The 24,097-nt window shown below is 37.0% G+C and overlaps 1 protein-coding gene across 2 annotated transcripts in view; it reads left to right on the top strand.

Moving 5' to 3' along the window:
* Positions 1-3,501: 3,501 nt before the first annotated feature.
* LOC133526541 (zonadhesin-like) overlaps positions 3,502-24,097 on the top strand; it is a 37,330-nt gene continuing 16,734 nt past the window's right edge. For both annotated transcript variants that reach the window (XM_061863218.1, XM_061863217.1), the window contains exons 1-5: positions 3,502-3,600; positions 11,432-11,584; positions 17,812-17,994; positions 18,152-18,373; positions 19,152-19,343. In XM_061863218.1, the coding sequence (XP_061719202.1) occupies positions 11,527-11,584; positions 17,812-17,994; positions 18,152-18,373; positions 19,152-19,343 (655 nt within the window). In that variant the 5' untranslated portion in view covers positions 3,502-3,600; positions 11,432-11,526. The remainder of the gene's footprint in view (positions 3,601-11,431; positions 11,585-17,811; positions 17,995-18,151; positions 18,374-19,151; positions 19,344-24,097) is intronic.

The raw sequence follows: 24,097 nt of genomic DNA, 5'->3' as shown, positions 1-24,097 counted from the left end.
TTATAATAGGGGTGTTTACTATACGTATATTTAAATACGTCTACTTTGAGGCACAAAAATAATGCTTTTCAACTCAAGTACAGTCAACCAATTTGAATCCTAGGCCACTATAGAACCTTGTCGCTTTAACTACTCTATACATGACATGCATCACTCAATAAGCACTGTCGTAGAAGTCATTACGACATGGTTCTATAGTGGCCTAGGAATCATATTGGTTGACCGTACCTACGTATCTACTTCTACATATTACCAACAAATTAATGACCCCCCGAATCCCGAGGCAGCGACATAATTCCTAAGCCCTCGATGTAATTATAGAAAGTACCAACAGATTTAAGAACCGATCCAATTTCACAGCAACGCGCCCAAATTTGGGAGCTTTTCACAAAATCCCGTGTCAAAGCCCGCAATAAGTTTAATCCCGATAATCTGCCATCTGTTAGACGGACACTATCGCCTAAATACCCCTAAATAGGGGCCGATAGCACCCTGTAGGGGCTAGGGGTTGCATTAGGGAAATTGCAAGGGGGAGGATTTATCTGTTTCTTTCAATGATGGGAAAGAATATATTGTGAATGTTTATCTTGAGTGTTTGGCAAGTAATGGGTAGTTAAACGTGTAAACCTATGGGCTATGGTACAGCCGATGCAATAAAGGAGCTAAATGTCTTTAACAACCTCTAGTGATTTTACAAATAAAGATATATCTTTGCAATTCGTCCAACAGTATCTGGCACTCACAAATTGTTTTACATATGTACTTATACCCCATTTTATTTACCATGGCGGAATTCCACTTGAAACTGCTATTTTGAGAATCATAATGTTGATCTAAACAGTTGCTTACGAGCTCTACTCTTCAAAGCCAGCGTGTCAAATAATAAGTATAATAACGCAAAAGGATTAAGAATGGACAGTTAAAGACACGACGCCACAAAAATGAAGTTCAAAATAATAATAATAAAACACATAACAAAATAAACACAGTACACAAGAGTTTGTACAAACACGGCAAACAGTAGTTCAAAATGTATTGGTTACAAAGTTGACATATAAAGTAAAGTACCTGGGCGCCCGAGCTTTGCTCGGTTATAACTATTTATTGTAATATGGTGGTGTATAGGTGATAATCTTAACTACATTTTTTTTTACTAAATGAAACTTGTCTAAAACAATAAAAATTAAAAAAATATATATAAACTTACACATATAAAAAAAAACAAAAGTTAGTCACCGGGCGAGATTCGAACCCGTAACACTCGTTTAGCAGTCCGCGTCTTAACCCGCTGGACCAGACAGACAGCCGGCAACACGAAATTAGCGAACATATTCTGCGTCGTAAGAAAAACGCATGAAAACTCGAATACACGCGTTTTCCCAAACATAAGACTAATCTAGATAGATTGTATACCCCCAAAAACCCCCATATACCAAATTTCAGCCAAATCGTTAGAGCCGTTTCCGAGATCACAGAAATATATATACATATATACAAGAATTGCTCGTTTAAAGGTATAAGATAGATGGCGCACTACACTCTCGTCCTATCTGTTTTTATTAACTACCCCAGATATGTATCTACATAGGTACATAATAGAGTGTGGTTTTGTTTGGAAATAATTCTATACAAAAATAAATTATAGTCGGATTGGGCAGATTTATGCTCAACAATTTTCAGTTAATATTATAACCGGATTTGATATTTGAATTAGCCGGAATTCTATTTTCAACTCCATCTGCTAGTAATATTGTAAATTATTAAAATACACTTTTTGTCAGTCGAGATATTCGTTACATCTATTATAGTGTCAAGTAGGTAGGTCCTTTTTAGGGTTCCGTAGCCAAATGGCAAAAAACGGAACCCTTATAGATTCGTCATGTCCGTCTGTCTGTCCGATTATGTCACAGCCACTTTTTTCCGAAACTATAAGAGCTACACTGTTCAAACTTGGTAAGTAGATGTAATCTATGAACCGCATTAAGATGTTTACACAAAAATAGAAAAAAAACGATAAATTTTGGGGGTTCCCCATACTTAGAACTGAAACTCAAAAAAACTTTTTTCATCAAACCCATACGTGTGGGCTATCTATGGATAGGTCTTTAAAAATGATATTGAGGTTTCTAATATCATTTTTTTCTAAACCGAATAGTTTGCGCGAGAGACACTTCCAAAGTGGTAAAATGTGTGTCGTCCCCCCCCCCCCCCCGCAACTTCTAAAATGACAGAATGAAAAATCTAAAAAAAAATATGATATACTTACATTGCCATGCAAACTTCCACCGAAAATTAGTTTGAACGAGATCTAGTAAGCAGTTTTTTTTTAATATGTCATGAAATTAAAAAAAAAAAAAAATTTCATCAAACCCATACGTGTGGGGTATCTATGGATAGGTCTTCAAAAATCATATTTAGGTTCCTAATATATTTTTTTTCTAAACTGAATAGTTTGCGCGAGAGACACGTCCAAAAAAATGTGTGTGTCCCCCCCCCCCCCCCCCCCCTGTAACTTCTAAAATAACAGAATAAAAATCTAAAAAAAATATATGATATACATTACCATGCAAACTTCCACCGAAAATTGGTTTGAACGAGATCTAGTAAGTAGTTTTTTTTAATACGTCATAAATGGTACGGAACCCTTCATGGGCGAGTCCGACTCGCACTTGGCCGCTTTTTTTTTGAAGGCGGTTAAAAATAACACAAATATGAAATATTATTGTAATACAATAACCAGATTATACGTAAGTGCTATAATATGCCAAGGTGAAGGAGGAGGTGGTGCAGAAGGTGAGTTAAGCGTAGAAATATCATTTCTTTGAAACTGGGTTTTTTTTATCGTGAAACCCCGATTGCTTAACGTAAGTATTTGACTATTTTTCCAAATGTGCTGTGCTTATCGGCCCGATTCAAAGAATGAGACACGATAACGATAAGTTCTGGTTTAGATAAGTTCTCAGATATCGTTTGTATGTCGTATAATTGATAGAAGCAGCTCGATTCGGGCAACCAATGTCACTTTGACGTATATCGTACATATATCGTAGGCAGATCTTATTCAGATCACAGCGGAATCGAAATAAACGTCAATTTTGACATGTCGTTTAGTTATCGATCTTTTAAACGTGTCGTAATCATTCTTCGAATCGGTCCGTATGTCAATTTTACGCAACGTTCGCCTTCTTATAAGAGTTCGGATGAAAACCGAAATAAACCGATATTTTAAAACTGGATTCGGACGCTATAAACGTGCATATCGTTGTCCTACTCACACACCGGAGCTGCATGCGGATATGCATCAATATGATAACTACGTAAACACCTATTTCCCTATACATTAGCATAGAGATATAATTTTAGTGACAGTGATGCTGCGCGCGCGCGCGTCACCGAAGCCCGTATGCGCCGGCGCCGTGACGTCACCCGCGTAAGTATATAACAGTTACCTCACCGGCTTCGGTACCATTCGCAATAAGTGTTTACTAGCCGATTGTTTACTAGCCGATTGTTTACTAGCCGATTGTTTACTAACAGTTTATGAAACTGAAGTTAAAAGTGATAAATGAGAAGTGAGAGGATTCCCAAATCAACTATAATGTACGTTTTTTTTGTTATTTTTTTATTATGGTTCAGGAGAGAAAAAATTAAGCGCTGGTGGCCTAGCGGCAAGAGCGTGCGACTTGCAATCCGGAGGTCGCGGGTTCAAAGTGTTCAAACCCTGGCTATCAATACCTACCTGGATACCAGTGAGTTTTTCGGGACCTATGTACGAAATATCATTTGATATGTAGCAGTCGCTTTTCGGTGAAGGAAAACATCGTGGAAACCGCACTGGTAGGCGCTTTTGTAAAAACTAGTGCCTACGCCAATTAAATCGACAAGAGTTGCGAATTACCTATTCGCACATGTATTATACAACGTTTTACCGTACATATGGCCCTTTAAATTTTCGATATAGTTACGTAATGTGCTAATTATCGCACTAGGGCCGTAAAGTAGCACCATATGTACTGTAAAATAACAAACGGATATCCTTATTATTATTACATCGATACTGGAGCCTAAATTGCAATTTGATAAGGCAAAACAAAAAACAAATGAAAGCGGATGTGTGAAATCACTTTCATGAAAGCTAATACAGGTTTTTAATCTGTTAGAAACTTTACACACGATTGCAATCTGGTGTTAAGTAAATTGTTTTATTTTTATTATACGAGTCCTTACAACTAACAACAAATGTAGCTCGATGACCCAGGGTGGGTTGACGGTCAATGAATCATACAAATATGTATAGTGGTGCACAAGCCATAAAGAGGTCAAATACGGCATTATCTGAATAAAAGATTTCCTTTCTGAGACATATTTCTTTTCCTAAGACGTATTTAAAAAGTGGATCCATCTAGATTTTTGATGCAGATGGGGGGGGGGAGGTTCAGCGTCGGCGACGTCCGAGGTTAATAATTGTTTAAGTTTAAGTCCTAAGTCGAGTTTGGAATCATTTTCAACTAAATCAAAGATGTAGACGTAGATTTCATCTAAATCTGTTGAGTGGTTATTGAATCCCCGTACAAACCTACACCGCTCTTTTTGGCATAAAAACTATCCTAGTTTCTTCCCCGGAACTCAAATGATCTCCATACCACATTTTAACTACCTAACTTGGGATCTCACCGGTTCAGTAGTAGCCTATTCACTGGCCTATCTCGGAAACGGCTCTAACAATTTCGATGAATTTGGGGTTTTCGGGGGCGGAAATCGATCTAGCTGGGTTTATCTCTGGGAAAACGCGCATTTTTGAGTTTTTATAAGTTTTCCGAGCAAAGCTATGATCAATAAGTCTCGAAAGGTGATGGGCGGCCTCATTGGCACAGAATAAATAATAATACTACCGTCTACCGTACAGAAATGACACTTCCTAAAAAACCGAAGTTTGACTGCGATTCAGGGTCGAATTATGCTGTCCCTTTCTATGTATGGCACTATCCCATTCGGCCATTTAGGGTTGTCAAAATTCAAGACATTATCTGTGGTCGTGCACGTATAGGGACGTCAAGTTGTGCCAACCCTTATAATTGCTCGGAGCAAGGCTGAGCCGAGCGGAGCCGAGAAATGCCGACAGGAGGAGTGTCGCCCCACTGTCGTTGATCAAACTACAGCGTTCAGACTAATAAATATACAAACAATGGATGAATTAATAATACGTGTGTAATTTAATGTAATTAGAGCGTTATTTCATCAACAATGAATAGTCACAAGTACATCGCCGTCATACAATCGATGTTATGCCCTCATTTTAAAACGACATGCTGAAACTTATGAAACTTGGCATGAACAATTGAACATTAAAGTAACAGTACCTGGGCGACCGAGCTTTGCTCGGTTATAACTATTTATTGTAATATGGTGGTGTATAGGTGAAAATCTTAACTACATTTTTTTACTAAATTAAACTTGTCTTGTTAAATCTATTTTATAAATATAATTTAAAATATTTTTTGAAGTGAAACTTGTCTTAAACAATAAAAATTAAAAAATTATATATAAACTTGAATATATAAAAAAAAGACAAAAGTTAGTCACCGGGCGAGATTCGAACCCGTAACACTCGTTTTTAGCCGTCCGCGTCTTAACCCGCTGGACCAGACGGACAGTGGCTGGTAAAACGAAATTAGCGACCATATTCTGAGTCAAAATAAAAACGCATGAAAACTCGAAAACACGCGTTTTTCCAAACATAAGACTAATCTAGATCGATTGTATACCCCCAAAAACCCCCATATACCAAATTTCAGCGAAATCGTTAGAGCCGTTTCCGTGATCACAGAAATATATATATATATATATATACAAGAATTGCTCGTTTAAAGGTATAAGATTAAGAGGCCCCGGCAAGCTCAGCCTAATTTCACCTTCCCATACATTCGGAGTTACATTCTCATTTTAAAACTACGGTTTAGATTGTAATGGTACTTTGCACACATAATGACATGAGGTATATCTAGTCCTGTAATTAGTTTATATAGCTCCAGTTAATATAACATCCCAATTAGAGAAAAAAAAATCCAGACAACCTTAGGGTAGCAGGATATAAAGAACAGTACGTTTTTAGAACAGGTAGTGCACGAATGAATTAGAGGAATAGGAAAATTACACATACATTAAGCAGACAGTACATACAGTACATTTACAATTTAAATAAACAGATAAATATAACAATTGTACGGTACGTACCTATTTAACTAATAAGGCTATAAGGGATTATAGGTAACAGTAGTTAGGTAGAAATACCTAACCTTATACGTGTAGTGGCAAAAAGGATAAATATTAGAATCGACGATAAGGAAGGATAAATATCAGCGACGTGTATTAAAATTTTTTTTCGCTGTATTTCTTTAACTATGGTATCTGAAGCTACATAAATTAATTTGAGGAATAGATATACCTTATCCTAATGTAAGTACAAAGTTTCAGATCTAGCTAGTCGTTCTAAAATGAGAGCGTAACTAAGTTTGTATGGAGAACAGAGTTTTCTGGGCGCCACCAAACAATCAAAATAAATCCTTTTATTTCAGTTACAAATTATGACAAAAATTACGAAAATAAAATATTATATAATAACCTAACCTAATAAAACTAATCCAAAAAAAATCCATCCAAGTAATGTTGACCCAGACCAAGCTAAGTTGGCAGTGATTTCGATAGCCCGGCCTGTGCAAGTGTTAACTGTTAAACGTCATAATTTCATAAATGTTTGATGTTGAAAATCAAAATCGCTACCAACTTATCTTGGTATCTAACATTTATTTGTCTGATATTAGTTGTTTTATTGAGCTTGACCCGTTTGTTTGTTTGTTCACTGACCTATCACACATAGACAGTTAGTCCTCATAAGGCTAATCTGCCAAAAGTGAAGCCGAAACTCGATCGATGTGTGCGTGCGACGCTCGTGTCTTACGCTCAGCGACACACACATATATACAAAAACGGGTTGCCAGAGTTCATTTATTCCCCTTAAAGTAGATGGATTTTAACCACATCCTTATACTTGGCTATCAATCATTTGGGAGTGTGTATGTAGATATTAAATTTGTAGCAAAAGCTTTCAAGGTTTCTTTTAAGGACTTTGCATTTCTGTACTTTGTGAAATAATGTTTAAATAAAAAAACGTTTATTTTTTTATTTTACAAATGTACACAGATAATAGCTGGTAGAATTGACTTTGGAATAATGATTTTAAATGATAAATATTTAATGACGATCATTTGGATTTGATTTGGTTTGATTTTATTTGACTAATATTTTCTTCGGGTTAGTGTGGTGAAAAGTTTTGTGTTTCACTTGGGGCAAAATTTGTTTAACTCTCGTAACTTGAAACCCTCGCAACGCTCAAGATTCCATTTTTCGACATTTTGGATCTTTATTTAGCTCGAGTAGCAATATTAGCACGAGCGGTTAAACAACAACTTTTCCACTTGTAAAACAAATAACTATTTATCGTCAGTACTAGTAATTGTACCTGCAGGCCTAGCCAAGGTGGCAATCGCTATTGCTTCGAACAACGAAACGCTTTGTGTCTCTCTATCAGTCTTCCATATAAGTGCGACAGTGACAGTTGCGTTTCGTTTTTACAGACCTTAACTGTAACACCTGTGTTCCACAAATAAAATTTACTTTACTTGCTCATCAAAATGGCGAGAGCATATTCGACTATGTTTAGTCGGTTTCCATATTGCATCGTTCCTATTTAATCTAATTTTTTCCGTCCATCTCGCAGACAGAAGCGGATCAGTCGGAAATCTAAAACGAATATCACACAAAATAAAAATATGAATTTAAACTGTAATTTTATAAAAGACAAAACATAATTTGAAATAAAAGAATGAAAAACTAAAAAAAAATATTTTCTATAGTCATACAAGGAACTTAAAGTAAGCATATTAATTTTATCAATGTAATCGTCATGCCTCATTTGGAGGAAAAAAGATTCATATCACCTGGCAACATTTATAAGTAATGGCGGCTGACGAAAATTTGGATTTTTGTATTTACAATTACGTAAAAATATCACATTAAACTGGATACTTACGCATGAAATGTTATATCAGGCGGTTTGTTTTTATTCACTGATGTGTTGTGACACCAATTCACCGCACAAACAACCATCTTTCTTGTATTTTTTAATTTATAACCGGGAGGTGTACACAAACCAACTCGACCTTGAGTACTGCGAGGGCCGTTCGGATACGATGACACGGGGGCGACATAATGTCGTACTCGAAATGGCTTCACTAGGGATGTACAGACTAGGCATCTAGGTTAGTTATAAATCTATGTGTTTGTTTATTTAACACTAATTGTCCCATTGTCAATATCATTGACCTATATACGATATAATATATTCTGTTTGGTTTAATACATATTTATACGTAGGTACCTATTACCTAGGTACGTAAAACGATTTATAAAATAATGTTGAGATACAAGTTGGAACCCGGCGACGTGAGGCGACTGTAGACTACACGTAGCCGCGTCACGACTACTTTCTATGTATTTCTATGAAATACTATTCGAACTCTGCGACACGAATCCAGCGACAGCGTCGCAGGGCCCGACCGCAGATCAGGGCTATGACCGCGAAAATCGAAGTTCGTTAATTGCGGGCATTTTTCTCTGTCACTCTAATTACATCTTAGTAATAGTAAAAGAGAAAGATCCTCGCAATTTGCGATTTTCTGTTTTTGTAGTAAGCCCCCAGTAGTGCCGCTGACGTCAAGAAACACTCGGAATCAACTAAATACTGCGCTGCAGAATGCAGTCGGGTTCGAAACTAACACAGCGACATGTCGCGGCGACACGAAGTCTGCAGATGTCATCTGCAGTCGCTACACGTCGCTAATATTTATCCTTCCTTATCGTCGATTCTAATATTTATCCTTTGTGCCACTACATGTCTAACTACTAAATAATCCCTTATAGCCTTATTATTAGTTAAATAGGTACGTACCGTACAATATAGGTATGTATAGTTATATTTATATGTTTATTTAAATTGTAAATGCACTGTATGTACTGTCTGCTTAATGTATGTGTAATTTTCCTTTTCCTCTAATTAATTCGTGCACTACCTGTTCTAAAAACTTACTGTTCTTTATATCCTGCTACCCTAAGGTTGTCTGGAAGAGATCGCTTACAGCGATAAGACCGCCTGTTGCTATCTTTCTTTACATTGTAAATCTGGTTTTAAATTTGTTTTCTTTGTGGTGCAATAAAGAATATTTACTTACCGTAAAATAGGATGAGTAGGGATGACGAGGGCAGTTGGGTTACGAATGGGGTGAGGAGGGATGACAGAGTGGTAAGTTGGTTTTTACAGGTCACTGCTACGTAAATTATATAATCTAACAACAAATCAAGCTATTATAATACCGTAAAACCGGGTTTCTTTAGCCCTAAGGGTAAAGATTGTCCCAAAAAATTAAAAAGATTTAACATCCCGCCACAAAGCCAATAGACGTCCGATCGTAGCAGTTACCCTCTAAAATCATAAATGGCACTACCTACCCGCGACGTGGTACCGTTTCCAAGTTGCTTGCGCAGGTTTCAACTTGTCAGTATCGATCAAGCGTGAGGTAAGACGTACGTACATAAATGGTGTCTGCAAACTTTTGGTTAAAACAGCGAAATAAGGTAAGTTAGCTTACTAATACCTATACCTTGATACAAAGCATCTCTTTGAGAATGCTGCAATTACAATAAAAACTTATTTAGTCTTTTCTTAGAAACATAAAGTTCGTTAGTATAATCATAGTAAACATTGTCCCCCATTTCGGGGAACTTTAGCCCGCGGGTAGCTAGCCTACAATAAATACCCATTGATTATACCCATCGTATTAAAATGACATAATCATACGATTATGTCATTTTAGACGAAGATCAGTTGATAGTTTTCGTTAATCCAATGATAGTTTTCGTTGAAAGACTGAATTCATTAAGTGCTGGTATCTAAATTTTAGGTTTTTCATGATTGTTGTGAGTTTTTGCTCTCCATATGTTTAAAATAAGTGTAAGTGAGTCTTAAGTTACAAAAACGAATTGTTAGCCTACTATTTCCAACAATTATTCTCGTTAAAATGCTGTGATTTAATAATTTGTTACGTTTTCAGTATTAAGTTTTACTTGACTGAGATTTTGTACTTTTATTTTACTTAGAGGTAAAATATTACCATATTCTTGTTACTAATAAAGGTGATTATTATCGTATATGTTGACTAATTCTAATGATGATTCTCATTAACAGGCTGTTAATTAAGGTTTTGTTAAAATTTGAACAACTTTTATTCTATCTCAGAACTGAAAAAGTTATTTTTGTTTGATTTTTGCTCAAATAAATGTCAAATATTGTATCAAAAATTAATTCGTTTCATTTACTAGCCTACCTTAAAGAGGTTTCTTGGGTTTCTTTGTTGTTTAGATTAATAGTGGGGCTTTCTGTATGAAAATAAGTATAAAGTTCAAACTTACCCGCATCTAAGATCAACTTTGGCCCAAAAATGAAAAAATAAAAAAAAATACGTAGAAGGTTTTTTTTTACTTTTTTTTTACGTTTACTTATCCGACGTATCCTTAAGATGCACCTAACCGTAACTAAAAATTCGGATCAAGGATAGAAACGTAATGATCTAGAAGTATATAAAAAAATACAAGAAAAAAGGGTCATGTAACCCGACTTTACGGTATTCATAATCCCAAAGTGTCGAACCAACAATTTTCAAAACTCACCTTGGTAGGAAATCCCTCCTCACTACGGGGTGAGCAGGGATTTCCTAATATTTCGTATTTATCTTTAAATTTATGAAATGGACTACACAAAATCATAAAAAAAAACTAAAATTCAAACGACCGGAACATTTATTATATACAAAAATCAGTTTGCCACATGTAAAAGTAAAGTTTTATCGAGGTATGAATGTCAGTTTTATCCCTTCCCCCATTTTACGATATACAAAACCTCCTCCCATCACTGGAATTCTTCTTAAACACATACAAGAAAATAATATAAAACTTTAACGGCTCTACATTTTCTAGTAAAATCATCTTATCTTATGTCTATTGTCCATTTCTTATCTCTCCTTATGTTGGTATGCCTTCTAATTGTCAAAACTGTCACCTTTCCCGCTCTTTTTCTAATGAACTGTACATGTCCTGTGTTGTTTGTGATGTCCATAACAATAAATGTTTTTTGTTTTAGGTACCTACCATAAGTCCTTTTACCAAACCAAAATTTATCATACACCGAACATGCTTATCGTGCGTGGTACGTCTTAAAACGTCGTCATTGGCAAAATCCCTCCTGCCAAAACACAAGAGGGGAAAGCCAGGAAAAAAAAAATATACAAATTTTATTGTACAAGTTTTTTTGTATTTACAGCTATCCCGCCGTTCGCTTCTGCCCAGCTCCCCCTGGCTGACTTGCGCAAGCGCATACGATCAACTGCAGCTCGATCAGTTTCAGTTGCACCGGAGATGGAGCGAGCGTGCCTGCTTGTTTGTGTGCTGGTGTGTGCAGTGGCCGGTGTTGTGGGTAAGTACATAACTTTTTCATAAAAAAAAACTTTTAGATAGGATTTTTATATATTAGTTAGAAGATAAAAACACTCAAATTAAATACCCACTAATAAAGAAGAAATCGCCCGCATTTCCCCGCTGGATAGCAACGCTGATCTCCTATAGTTCTAAATATATTTTGCATATTGGAAGAATATAATTTTGAATACCAAAACCGCTCTTAGTCCCTACTCTATCATCAACAGATTAACACCATTAAGAGGTAAACGTGGACGATCGCCCTATTTTTCTCTTTATATAATATACTATACAATACTTTACTATATTAATACATATTATACAAATAAAATATTTTTATTTTTACATAATTTCAAACCGCAGCTTTTCTTAGCTTTTTTTAGATTTATTAATTAGTACCTATAAAATTTATGTACCAAAAATACATGTTCGTAATTTTGGTTCGTTACGTTCGGTTCACTGAGAAAAATAAACCATTTAAAACAATTAAAATTGCATTAACGTTTAATGGTTTAAACAGTTCCATAAATATGAGCCTATCGAAAAAAAAAGTTAAATTTTACTGTTCCGAAAAGACACTAAATTTTACTGTTTTAAGTAGCTAAAAGGGTCTAGCAGGCTAAGCGTACAAGAAGTGCCCCCAACGACGGATTTTGTCGATATTTCTGGTAGTGTACTGTTAGGTTCTAAGGACCCTCCATGCTTAACATCAGACCTCGATTCTCTTTTGTTTGCGAGTTATTCAGGATAACGTAAAATAATTAGGGTATCATTGAAAGTGTCATATTTTATAAACGATTCAAGTTACGTGAACCAAACAAAATTATATTTGATAACAATAAAAAAAACTACAAAATGCAAATTTTTTACCAGCATCCTGTCCTTAAACTTCATTGCAAAAAACAAAAATATTTTTTTCCATCCAATTTTTTTTTTACTTTTCGCGGAGGTAGACCTCCAAAAAAAATATGCATGAGTAGCCACTAATTCCCACTACATACACATATAAAAATATTTGCACAAATGTTCGTGCTTCATGTCAAAAAAAAAAACGATTCTCCAATAAGTAGTCACTGGCATTATATGTACAGATAGAAGTACATCAACGATGACGTGTCAGCGTTGATAACATCTGACACATAATATTATCTGCATTTGTTTTTTGCATTTTGTAGTGGAAAATGGAAAACATTAAGTGCAAGTCTTGTAAAAAAACATTAAAAAATATCCGTGGGAAACAAAAATGCATAGAAACAGAGCATGAGGCTGATTTATATAGCAAATGCACTAATATGTTAATTTGCATAAATGATTTATTGTGTGGTAAGTGTCGGATTTTAGTGTATAAACATAAAGCAGTAGCATCAACTTCTGCGAGTACATGCACAACAATTGGCGATGCTGGCTCTTCGTCTGCAACCTACTGCTTTATGTTTATACACTAAAAGTCGACACTTACCACACACTAAATCATTTATGCAAATTAACATATTACTGCATTTGCTATATAAATCAGCCTCTTGCTCTGTTTCTATGCATTTTTGTTTCCCACGGATATTTTTTAATGTTTTTTTACAAGACTTGCACTTAATGTTTTCCATTTTCCACTACAAAATGCAAAAAAACAAATGCAGATAATATTATGTGTCAGATGTTATCAAAGCTGACACGTCATCGTTGATGCACTCCAAATAGGTTTATTAGAAGAGTTTGTATACCTACACACTAATCTTCAAACTGCACTGGTACTTCTATCTGTACATACTTATAATGCCAGTGACTACTTATTGGAGAATCGTTTTTTTTTGACATGAAGCACGAACATTTGTGCAAATATTTTTATATGTGTATGTAGTGGGAATTAGTGGCTACTCATGCATATTTTTTTTGGAGGTGTACCTCCGCGAAAAGTAAAAAAAAAATTGGAAGGAAAATTTTATTTTTATTTTTTGCAATGAAGTTTAAGGACAGGATGCTGGTAAAAAATATGCATTTTGTAGTTTTTTTTATTGCTATCAAATATAATTTTGTTTGGTTCACGTAACTTGAATCGTTTATAAAATATGACACTTACAATGATACCCTAATTATTTTACGTTATCCTGAATAACTCGCAAACAAAAGAGAATCGAGGTCTGATGTTAAGCATGGAGGGTCCTTAGGACCTAACAGTAATATCGACAAAATCCGTCGTTGGGGGCACTTCTTGTTCGCTTAGCCTGCTAGACCCTTTAGTGACTGTTCGTTTATTTTTATCGTTCTTTTCAATACTTAGAAATGTTCAACCAGTTGACGTTACTGTTTTGTATTTAACTGTTTTTCAAGCATTTGTTGATATGAAAATCACTGTAATGTGTGCTCGATAGATCATAATTATTTCAGTGTTCGTTTAAGGTAAGTTGGGACTAGGGACTAGATACGTTTGTATAGAGAGACGAATCAGTTTCGTCTTAACACTATGGATTTAGTTCAAATTAACGTAAATGTTAGTTTTCAAGCTAGGGTTTAAATTTTTAATTAGGTATTCATTCAAGCGAAGTTCACCGGATCAGGAAACGCCTAGTTAATATTCTAGGTTAATTACGTTTGTAGTGTTAATGATGTGGGTATTACCTACTCATACGTTATAAATCGTTTACTGTAATTAATTATTGGTTGGACATTATTACACAAATTGACTAAGTCCCACAGTAAGCTCAATAAGGCTTGTGTTGAGGGTACTTAGGCAACGATATATATAATATATAAATATTTATAAATACTTAAATACATAGAAAACGCCCATGACACAGGAACAAATATCCATGCTCATCACACGAATAAATGCCCTTACCAGGATTTGAACCCGGGATCACCGGCTTCATAGGCAGTGTCACTTCCCACTAGGCCAGACCGGTAGTCAAGTAGGTAATTAAAATGAAATATTTACAGTAATAATAATTAAAATCACGAATGGTTCTATGATAGAGGAATTAGAATAGAATAGATAATAGAATTTCATATTCATAAACACACAGATAGTAATAGACATACATAAAAAATTATATAGTGAGAATAAAGTGTCACGAAATGGCCTCATCTCAGCATGTTGCTGGCGACTTCCAGCGCTGATCATCCGATGAGACCATCGAGTGAGAAATAATCACGGAAGGCAACAGACAGGAAAGAAACATAAAATAAATCGAAATAAATTACACACAGTAGACAAGCTAATACAAAAAGAGATAAAACATGACGTACATACTTAACACTAAGTTTAAATAAAATTGCACAGACGAAACGATCGCATTGCGTTATTTTTCTTTATAAGTTGTCATCAGCCCTAACTTTAATAAAATCTTAGGCAAGATCTAGCCTAACGATCTTTTATAGGATACATTTCGGATAGTGTGCTGAGGAATTGCACAACCTTATTTCTCCGTCCCCATTTCACCATCGGACTACCAGACAATCAGCACTTCGGCATCGCTTCATGGTAGGTATTCCACAAATACGCACGAAGCGTTTCGCTTCAACATTCCTTATGCGAACTGCCAAGGAGTGAAATGCCCTGCCCGAGTCTGTGTTTCCGCATGAGTACAATCTGAATCTCTTCAAGGCTAGAGTAAATAGGTATCTCATAGGTAACCGTGCTCCACCGTAGACCGCATCATCACTTACCATCAGGTGTGATCGTGGTCAAACGCCTGCCTATCCTCCATAAAAAAAAAACCGAGGACTAATGACAGTAATCGCTCACAGCCATAAAAACTACATTGTAAATATACATAATTAGTTTATAAATAAACCAATCATATCGCGGAGTATTTGATTGCTGCAATAAAAACGCAGCTACAAGGAAAACAAACAAAAACAACTTGATGAAGTTTGTACCTAAATATATAAAAAATAATTTTTCAACATAAAAAATGCTTTAGGTTTGTGATTATACGAAGACTGGAAATTATAAAAACTATCATAAATACTTAATTGAATTATAATTTTGTCGGAAGTGTTTTCAAGATATTTTATAGTTGAATATGCGTGAATTGAATGAATTTATATTTATAAACTTTGTTTTAAATATTATTATAGGATGCGAGCGAGAACGCATGACTTGCGTTCTCGCTCGCGACTCTATACATCTAGCGCGTCTTCAAGTATGGAGTCGCGCGCGAGAACGCAACTCATGCTAGAGGGTTTGTTCGGCTCAAGCGAATATTCGCTTGCAAGTCCAGAACTGTCATTAAAACATCAACTGTTCAATAACATTAATTAATCCTTTGCAATTTCATGTCAATCAAATGATCTAACTTTCACTATCGCCGATCGATCTATGCAAATCCATGGAGGCGGTCATACATGCTACATAATAATACTTAAACATACATTACATATCTAGATGAATACTTTCACTGTATCTAATTTGATCATTAGCCGTTTAGTAATTAAAAATATATATATTATGAAGTTTTTGATAAGAAGGTTATTCAGTATATCTGTATTACAGTAACTGTACAAATACTAACATAAATTAATAACTAGCTTAGATCTAAAATAGGCGTCGAGGCATTGTACCAAGGACGCTGGCGGCATTTCCTCGTTGTATCGCAATGCTGATACATTGCGCGAGGAAGCCGGCCAGCTCTTCGGTTACCAGTTTTTACTAGCTAATTACATGGCACTTAAAAGCTCAATTTGATTGGTTGAACCTAAATCTTGCTATGTATTTCGCGCACAGGCACTGCTCTTACGAATACTTTCAATCATGAGCGCCAGGGAATCCTCTCGGTACCGAATTTGTATCGCAAGAACCTGAAATTCCCGGTTCCGGGACTGATTCCGTATAAAAAAGCCGTTTTGCGAGTTTGATGGACACATTTTTGATTGAGCTGTCGTGATTCACGTCGAAATAAGAAGTCGTAATATATTTTTTTTAAATACTGTCTGTGGGACTTGCCGGTTACTTACTATCTCAAAATAAGGGTATCGTAACAGCACGCAACCGGTTCGTCTGTAAACATTGATTGTCCGATAAGCGCCAAATGACAGATGACGCGACGAAACAATGAGAGAAATTGAAACCGGACTATGATTGAAATCGGAGGCATTGTTTGATAAATTGTCTCTTTCGTCGGACTGTTTGGTATCTCCGTGATTGATAAGATATTTGAAAAGACAATTAGACATTCGACAAACTTGAGTATAATTTAAGTTTTTACTTTCATTCTCTTGAAGGTTAAATTTCAAAAAGTCTTTCTTAGTAGACGTCTAAATTACCTAAGATGTACTTAGCTACACTTAAAGAATAATTGGGTTGTTTCAAGTTGAAAGTTTCGTAAAGGCATTATAAGTGTTACTATAAAAGCCCAAAAGTACGGCAAATCCTACGAGTTACCGGTACAGTACTACCCAAAATTGACCAATCATCAACATCATTTAGGATAAGGTTAGCTTTAGTATACAGTATCTAACATACATAGATGTATAGCAAAATAGCTTCTGCTTGCAACTTCATCTGCATAGTATTATGATGATGATTAATATAAACCATCCTACGTCCTTCCCCAGGCTGAGGCTCGAGATAGTTTGAGAACTATCTCCGATATCTCCATGCTAAATTTCATGTAAATAAAGCGGTTTACTGGTTTAAGCGTTAAGAGGTAACAGACATATAGACAAGTTACTTTCGCATTGATAATAATAATAGTAGGGATCATTGGCCATTCAGAGAGGAGGAAGCTTAGAGCTACATGCTCCAGGGGTGGAAATGAAAAATTGCATAAGACGCGAGTTGCACAGGGGGTTGGGAGTAGAAAGCGTACACCTCTCGACACCCCTGAGCCGCTCACACCGGTGTTGCTCCTGGTCGTCTTCCTCTTCTAGTGGGCGGCGAGTCACTGCCTGCCTCGATAACTATAGTGAAAACATTGTTATGTCCGGGCGTCTTTGCAATAACCCAGTCTCATTATCCACCCAGCTACCACAATACTCCCACTACAATAATTCCAATACCTGCTGCGACCGGTTCATGGGTGGAAATGAAAAATGCCTGTGAACGGGTTCCAGCAGGCGTTCTACATGACATTGAAGCTCTCCAAGGGGTCTCTACGTGTTGGATCTATATCCCCACGCAAGCCTATCAAAAGACCGGAATTTATAGGCCCGTGAAATCCATGGAGATGCAATAATAGTGTGAGGGATAGGTATATGAAAGATTTAGAAACTATAATTATTAATTCGCAGGCCAAGTAGCCACGATGTGTCGACCCAACGAGCGATTCCTCTCCTGCGGCGGCTGCCAGAAGACGTGCGCGGACCCGGCGCCGGCGTGCGCGGCGGTTTGCCGAACCGGCTGTTATTGTGCGGATGATCACGTCCGGAATAGTACCGGACACTGCGTGAAGCTGTCTGAGTGTCCGGCAGCATGTAAGTAGAATTTTGAATAGACGGTGCGAATCGCATCCAGTGTAATAACCTCAAGGCAACACATCTCAAGGTTTTATCTTTAGACAACAGATTGGCAGTTATACTCATGCAGTTGACATTACACAGTTACGGTTCATAATTCCTTTTATTGCTTTAGCTGCAGCCCTCAAACAGGACACAACAGAACCCCGTCAAGACTGCCCTATAAACGAAGAGTACCGCTTCTGTGAGCCCTGCAACAAGACGTGTGACAACCCTAACCCCATGTGCCCCGCGCAGTGCTCTAGAGGATGCTTCTGTAAGGGAGACCTAGTGAGGGACAGAGACGGCAGCTGTGTGGCGTATGAGAAGTGTGCCAAGTTTGCCAAGAATGAGACGTGTAAGTAACACCATTTGTGACAGCCATAACCGGATACTTTGGTTGTCAAAAGTTTACATTTGACAATAAATAAATAAATAATAATAAGTATTATAGACACATTCTTCCACAAAAATTGACTAAGTCCCACGGTAAGCTCAAGAAAGCTTGTGTTGTAGGTACTCAGACAACGATATATATTAATATACAAATACTTAAATACATAGAAACCATCCCTGACTCAGGAACAAATGCCTGTGCTAATTACATAAATACATGCCCTTACCGGGATCCGAACCCAGGACCACCGGCTTCATAGACAGGGTCACTGTCACTGCCCACTAGACCAGACCGGTCGTCAAGTCCATTCAGTTACGGCACAGAATAAATAATAGTACCACTACCGTACAGAAATGACACTTGCTACAAAACCGAATTTGGGAGCGATTCAGGGACGAATCATGCTGTCCTTTTCTAATGTATGGCACTATGCCTTTCGGCTATTTAGGGTTGTCAAAGTTCAAGTCATTATCTTATCTGTGGTGCACGTAAAAGGACGTCAAGTTGTGCCAACCTTAATAATTGCTCGGAGCAATGCTGAGCCGTGCAGCGCTATCTACATCAGGTGTTAACGCATTCACTGCCATCGACGCATATATGTGTTCACCGTCATAAAAGTTTATTCCTAGGCCACGCCCCCAGGCAGTGAATGCGTTAAACTAGGCTACTTTTTCTTAGACATCTCTATAACTATCGATAACTCTCTGATCTATACAATTAACGACATGGCTTTTTCCAGCAAACTACATCAAGCCCTACAACCTGACCTGCGCTCCTGGCCAGGTCTACAAAGACTGCGAGCCCTGCGAGAAGACCTGCTTTAATCCCAACCCCATCTGCCCCGCCCAGTGTAACCGGGGATGCTTCTGTGAGGACGGACTGGTGAAGAGCCCCAACGGACAGTGTGTGAAGAGGGAAGACTGCCCGAAAGGTCGGTATTGGGGGTTCAAATACGGGCTAGACAATACAATAACTAAGTAATACACATAATAATATGAGTAACTAATACTTTCCCCATCGGAATTAGGCAACCCATGTAAAAAAGAGCGTAATGAGAAGAGCCTATCATCCTAACCAAAGTAGCGATCCTAAAACATAATCCTAAACCTCACCTGTCCTACTTAAGGAGGAAGAATAGCTTTGCGATCCTAGTGAAATAACGGTGTTTTTTCTATGAAATTCCATTTCGGGAGAGTACGTTTTCCACTAACTAAATCTTAACAAATCACTTTGATTTTGATGTCGATCGCTTCAGCATAATAAATATTCTAGGTTTAGCTTTTTTTCTGTTTTGAAGATTTTGAATAAAAGGAAAACATATAGTTTTTTAATGTCTATATCAAAAACATAGAAAATGGAAGATATTTAGAAGTGGAAAAACGTTTTCTCTTTTTGTATGGACAATCACGAATAAGTGCCCCAAAAGTTGGTATTGGGGATGCACATTTCGCCTGTCACACAGCTAACGAAGCACCTAAATCATGGACTTTAAAAATAAATGGTAACTTTGCGAGACTTGATCCAACTCCATATGCACCGCCCAATGCCAACGAGGTTTTTCTGTGAGGATGGACTTGTGAAGAGCCCCAAAGACAATGTGTGAAGAGGGAAGACTGTGCAAATAATTGGGGTTCAAATACGGGCTAGACAACACAGTAACAAATCAGTAAAAAGTAGTAAGTGTAGGGTGGGTCGAAGTGTATCAAGGGCTCCCGAAATAAAAAGATAAGTATATTAAAACTTCCCCAGTATTCTTCCTTTGCAACCCATGTTATAAAAAAAAACTGTTAACCTTTTAACCGCCATAGAATTTTTCATGACGCCGCCGGTACGAAGTTACACGATGTTTTGTCTTATCAGAATGCAGCGTAAAGAGCTGGATATTGTATGTCTTATATATCAATCAAGTAGACTGATGTCTATGGCGGTTAAAAGGTTAAACATAATGTCCCAAACTAGTGTCCCTTAAATGACGTATGACCTCACCTGTGCTATTTAAAAAAAAACTTATCTAAGCCCTGCGTCCCACTCAATGCCTGTGTTTTTATTTGTAATCAAAATACTAAAAATAAATACATTTCCCCATCCCCACTGTTGGGAACTTTTCGTAAGTTTATGAAGAGATCTCAAGGAATATTGTTACCAGCCTCAAAAATTACACATACTTATTATTTATTTTGAACAACTATTATTAAAACGCCAACTTTCCGTCTATTTTTTCTTTCATCATTTGTCACGATCTTTAAGTGTGGAGCCACGTAAAATTAAATCTATTTTCATTGTTAACATATGCTACAAAATGACCAGTGTAACAAGTGTGTATTTGTGAATAATTTTATTTAGATGTTGATATTAATCAAAATTGTAATTTTGACATGTATCTAATGTATGTGTGCATTATTAATAAATATGAATATGAATAAAAAACCCTCAAAGGCTTTTAACAATGAAAACCAGTAAATGTACCTATTTACTGTATGTCGTGGCCACATAATCAGAATGTGATCATTTCATGAGATGTCATTTAAGAATAGATTACTTCATCATATGGTTCGTTAAGTTTCTTAGGTTTGACTTTTTTATGATGTAGCCATCCAATCATTTTGTGAAATTGTTGCCACATCAACACAAAAGATCCACTCTAAGATCTGGCCACAACATATACACACATGTCTCGTGAATGTGATTGCACTGGTAGAAATTATAGATCTGATGGGGAAAAACACATATTGTCTGCTATATCCTGCTGTCTACAGACTTGCCATTGGAAAGTTTCCAAAATTGCGAAATTTACACTTGGAAAAAATTCCGAAATAAAAGTTGAAACACACAAAGTCTTACGAATTTTTCATTAACCCTTTATCAGGCTGACAGTTCAAAAATGAAAATCGAATGTCAGACTTACTCATCGAAAATAGAACACAAGTTTGAAAGGGATGCCGACCAAGTCGCATTATATAAGAGCTTATGTGACAAGCAGCTGAACAACATACATTGTCCGTTGGCACTGTTAAATTGTACTGACTCTCGATGCTGTGAGGTGAGCCACCGGCATTACATAGATCTGTTATATAAAGACATTATTAAAACATTAAGTAATGCATCGGAGGCGGGCTTCGCCAATAGCAGGAGGAGAAAGTACTATGTAACGGGTTGGAATAAGTATGTAAGGGATGCACATAGGCAGGCAAGGATTGGGTTTCATGAGTGGATGCGGTTTGGAAAACCTTCTAATGGACCAATATACGCGCATATGCGTGAGACCAGGAAAGTGTTTAAAGCGAAGCTCAAATGGTGCCAAAATAATCAACAGCAAATTAAAATGGACATACTTGCATCGCATCATTCGGGTAAGAACTTTAAACAATTCTGGAAGGAAACAAATCGTATGAACCCCAGGCCGAGTGTGCCTGTGAGCGTCGAAGGTCTGTGCTCACCCGTGGAAATTGCTAATTTATTTAAGGACAATTTTAAAGTAACATCGCCATTAGGTAGGTCTGTGAATCGGCCCAAGGCTGAGCCCGTCATGTCAACTGTGCATTTTACTGAGTACGATGTACAGGAGGCGATTAAAAGTATGAAGAGGGGTAAGTCGCCGGGTCATGATGGGCTCAGCATTGAGCACTTGCAAAATGCTGGCATTCATCTGCCACGAGTACTCACAATATTATTTAACTTATGTATTAATCATTCCTATCTACCATCAGACCTGATGAGAACAATTGTGGTACCAGTCATTAAAAATAAAACAGGTGATGTGTCGGATGTGAAAAATTATAGACCAATATCATTGGCAACCGTTGTGGCAAAAGTGCTGGACAGATTGTTTGACAGACACTTAGCTAAACATATTAAACTGAATGACGCACAGTTTGGGTTTAGGCCCGGACTTTCCACAGAGTCGGCTATTATGTGTCTGAAAAGCACTGTCCAGTACTATACTAGTAGGGATACACCAGTTAGCGCCTGCTTCTTGGACTTATCGAAAGCCTTCGATCTGGTCTCGTATGATATACTTTGGCAAAAGCTGACCAATGAGACCAGTGTCCCCGAGGACTTGATTGAGATCCTGAAGTTTTGGTACGGGAACCAGATTAACTCGGTCAGGTGGGCGGGCGTTCACTCGGGTGAATACCGTCTGGAATGTGGAGTAAGGCAGGGCGGTCTGTCCTCTCCTAGGTTGTTTAACCTATATGTGAACCAGCTTATGGATGAGCTCAACAATGCCTATGTCGGATGCTCCGTGGATGGCAAATCCATAAATAACATCAGTTATGCTGATGATATGGTGTTGTTGAGCCCATCCATGAGCGCACTTCAAGAGTTGCTGGATATTTGTGACAGGTATTCGGTGAGACATGGGCTAAGGTACAATGGGAAAAAGAGTGAGGTACTTGTTTTCAAAGCAGGAAGAAAATCCTACAAAACAGTACCTCCTGTGACCTTGGGCGGGGAACCACTCAGGGTCACTAAAACATTCAAATACCTTGGTCACTGGGTCACCGAGGACCTAAAAGATGACCTCGACATAGAGAGGGAGCGTAGAGCGTTGGCCGTCCGCGGAAATATGCTGGCGCGCAGGTTTGCCAGGTGTAACAAAGACGTGAAAAAGACGCTTTTTAAAGCTTTTTGCCAATCGTTTTACACCTGCAGCCTGTGGGCTAGCTATACTCAGCGAGCGTACAATGCTCTACGAATACAATATAACAACGTTTTCAGGATGCTGATGGGGCTGCCACGGCACTGTAGTGCGTCGGGAATGTTCGCGGAGGCGCACACGGATGACTTTTTTGCAATTATACGCAACAGATCGGCGTCACTTATGCAGAGACTGTGTGGCAGTACCAATAGCATCCTGAAAACGTTGGCAGGTAAGATAGATGCACCACTGCTCATGCACTGGAATGGACTGCATGTGGAAGCCACAGATGCTGAGAAGTGGTGCATCTAGATTGCCTAGTTATATTTATTTTTTATATTTATTTTTGTGTACTTGTAGATATGTTATTATTATTTTATATGTCACTAACCTTAATTAATTTTAAGATTTGTTGTAAATACTAACAATTATGGATCTATTGTTGATTCGAAATAAATAAATAATTGAATTGAAATTGAATTGAAATTGAAGTGCCGTATGTGGGAAATATATCTCCCTTAGCCTGGTAAAGGTTTAAATTTCCGAGAACTTTTCCAACTCTTTTGAAACTATCCGCCATTTGCACATATGTACTCCTGCTGAATTAATGTTTCTCTCTAAACTATGTTCCTCAAACCTTAGCTGACCTTATAAGTTTGTTTGTTGGGGCAAGACTTTCGCACTTTCTGTTTCTGCACAGTGTGGTTAAGGTACAGTCAGCTCCAAAAAATACTATAATAACATCATAAAAACAAAATAAATGTGTATTCAAGTAACAGCTTAGGTACATATATATATTTGCAGCTGGCTGTATAATATTTTTAGTAGTACTGATTTAATGTGATATTAATTTACTTATTGTTAATTAAAATATATATTTCACAACGTATTTTTATGTGTTTTACTCACTCACCTAAACTATATAAACAAAATTCTATAATTCTTGTAAGATTTCTTACTATCCCTATTTTTCCTTAAATTAACAACAGTTTAAATATTTGTAATGAATAAATAGTGTTAGGATAAGTTAACACTTTACTCTGATT

Source organism: Cydia pomonella, chromosome 16 (genome assembly GCF_033807575.1).
Source record: "Cydia pomonella isolate Wapato2018A chromosome 16, ilCydPomo1, whole genome shotgun sequence".
Taxonomy (NCBI): Eukaryota; Metazoa; Arthropoda; class Insecta; order Lepidoptera; family Tortricidae; genus Cydia; species Cydia pomonella.
This window is presented reverse-complemented; position numbering and strand designations above follow the sequence as displayed.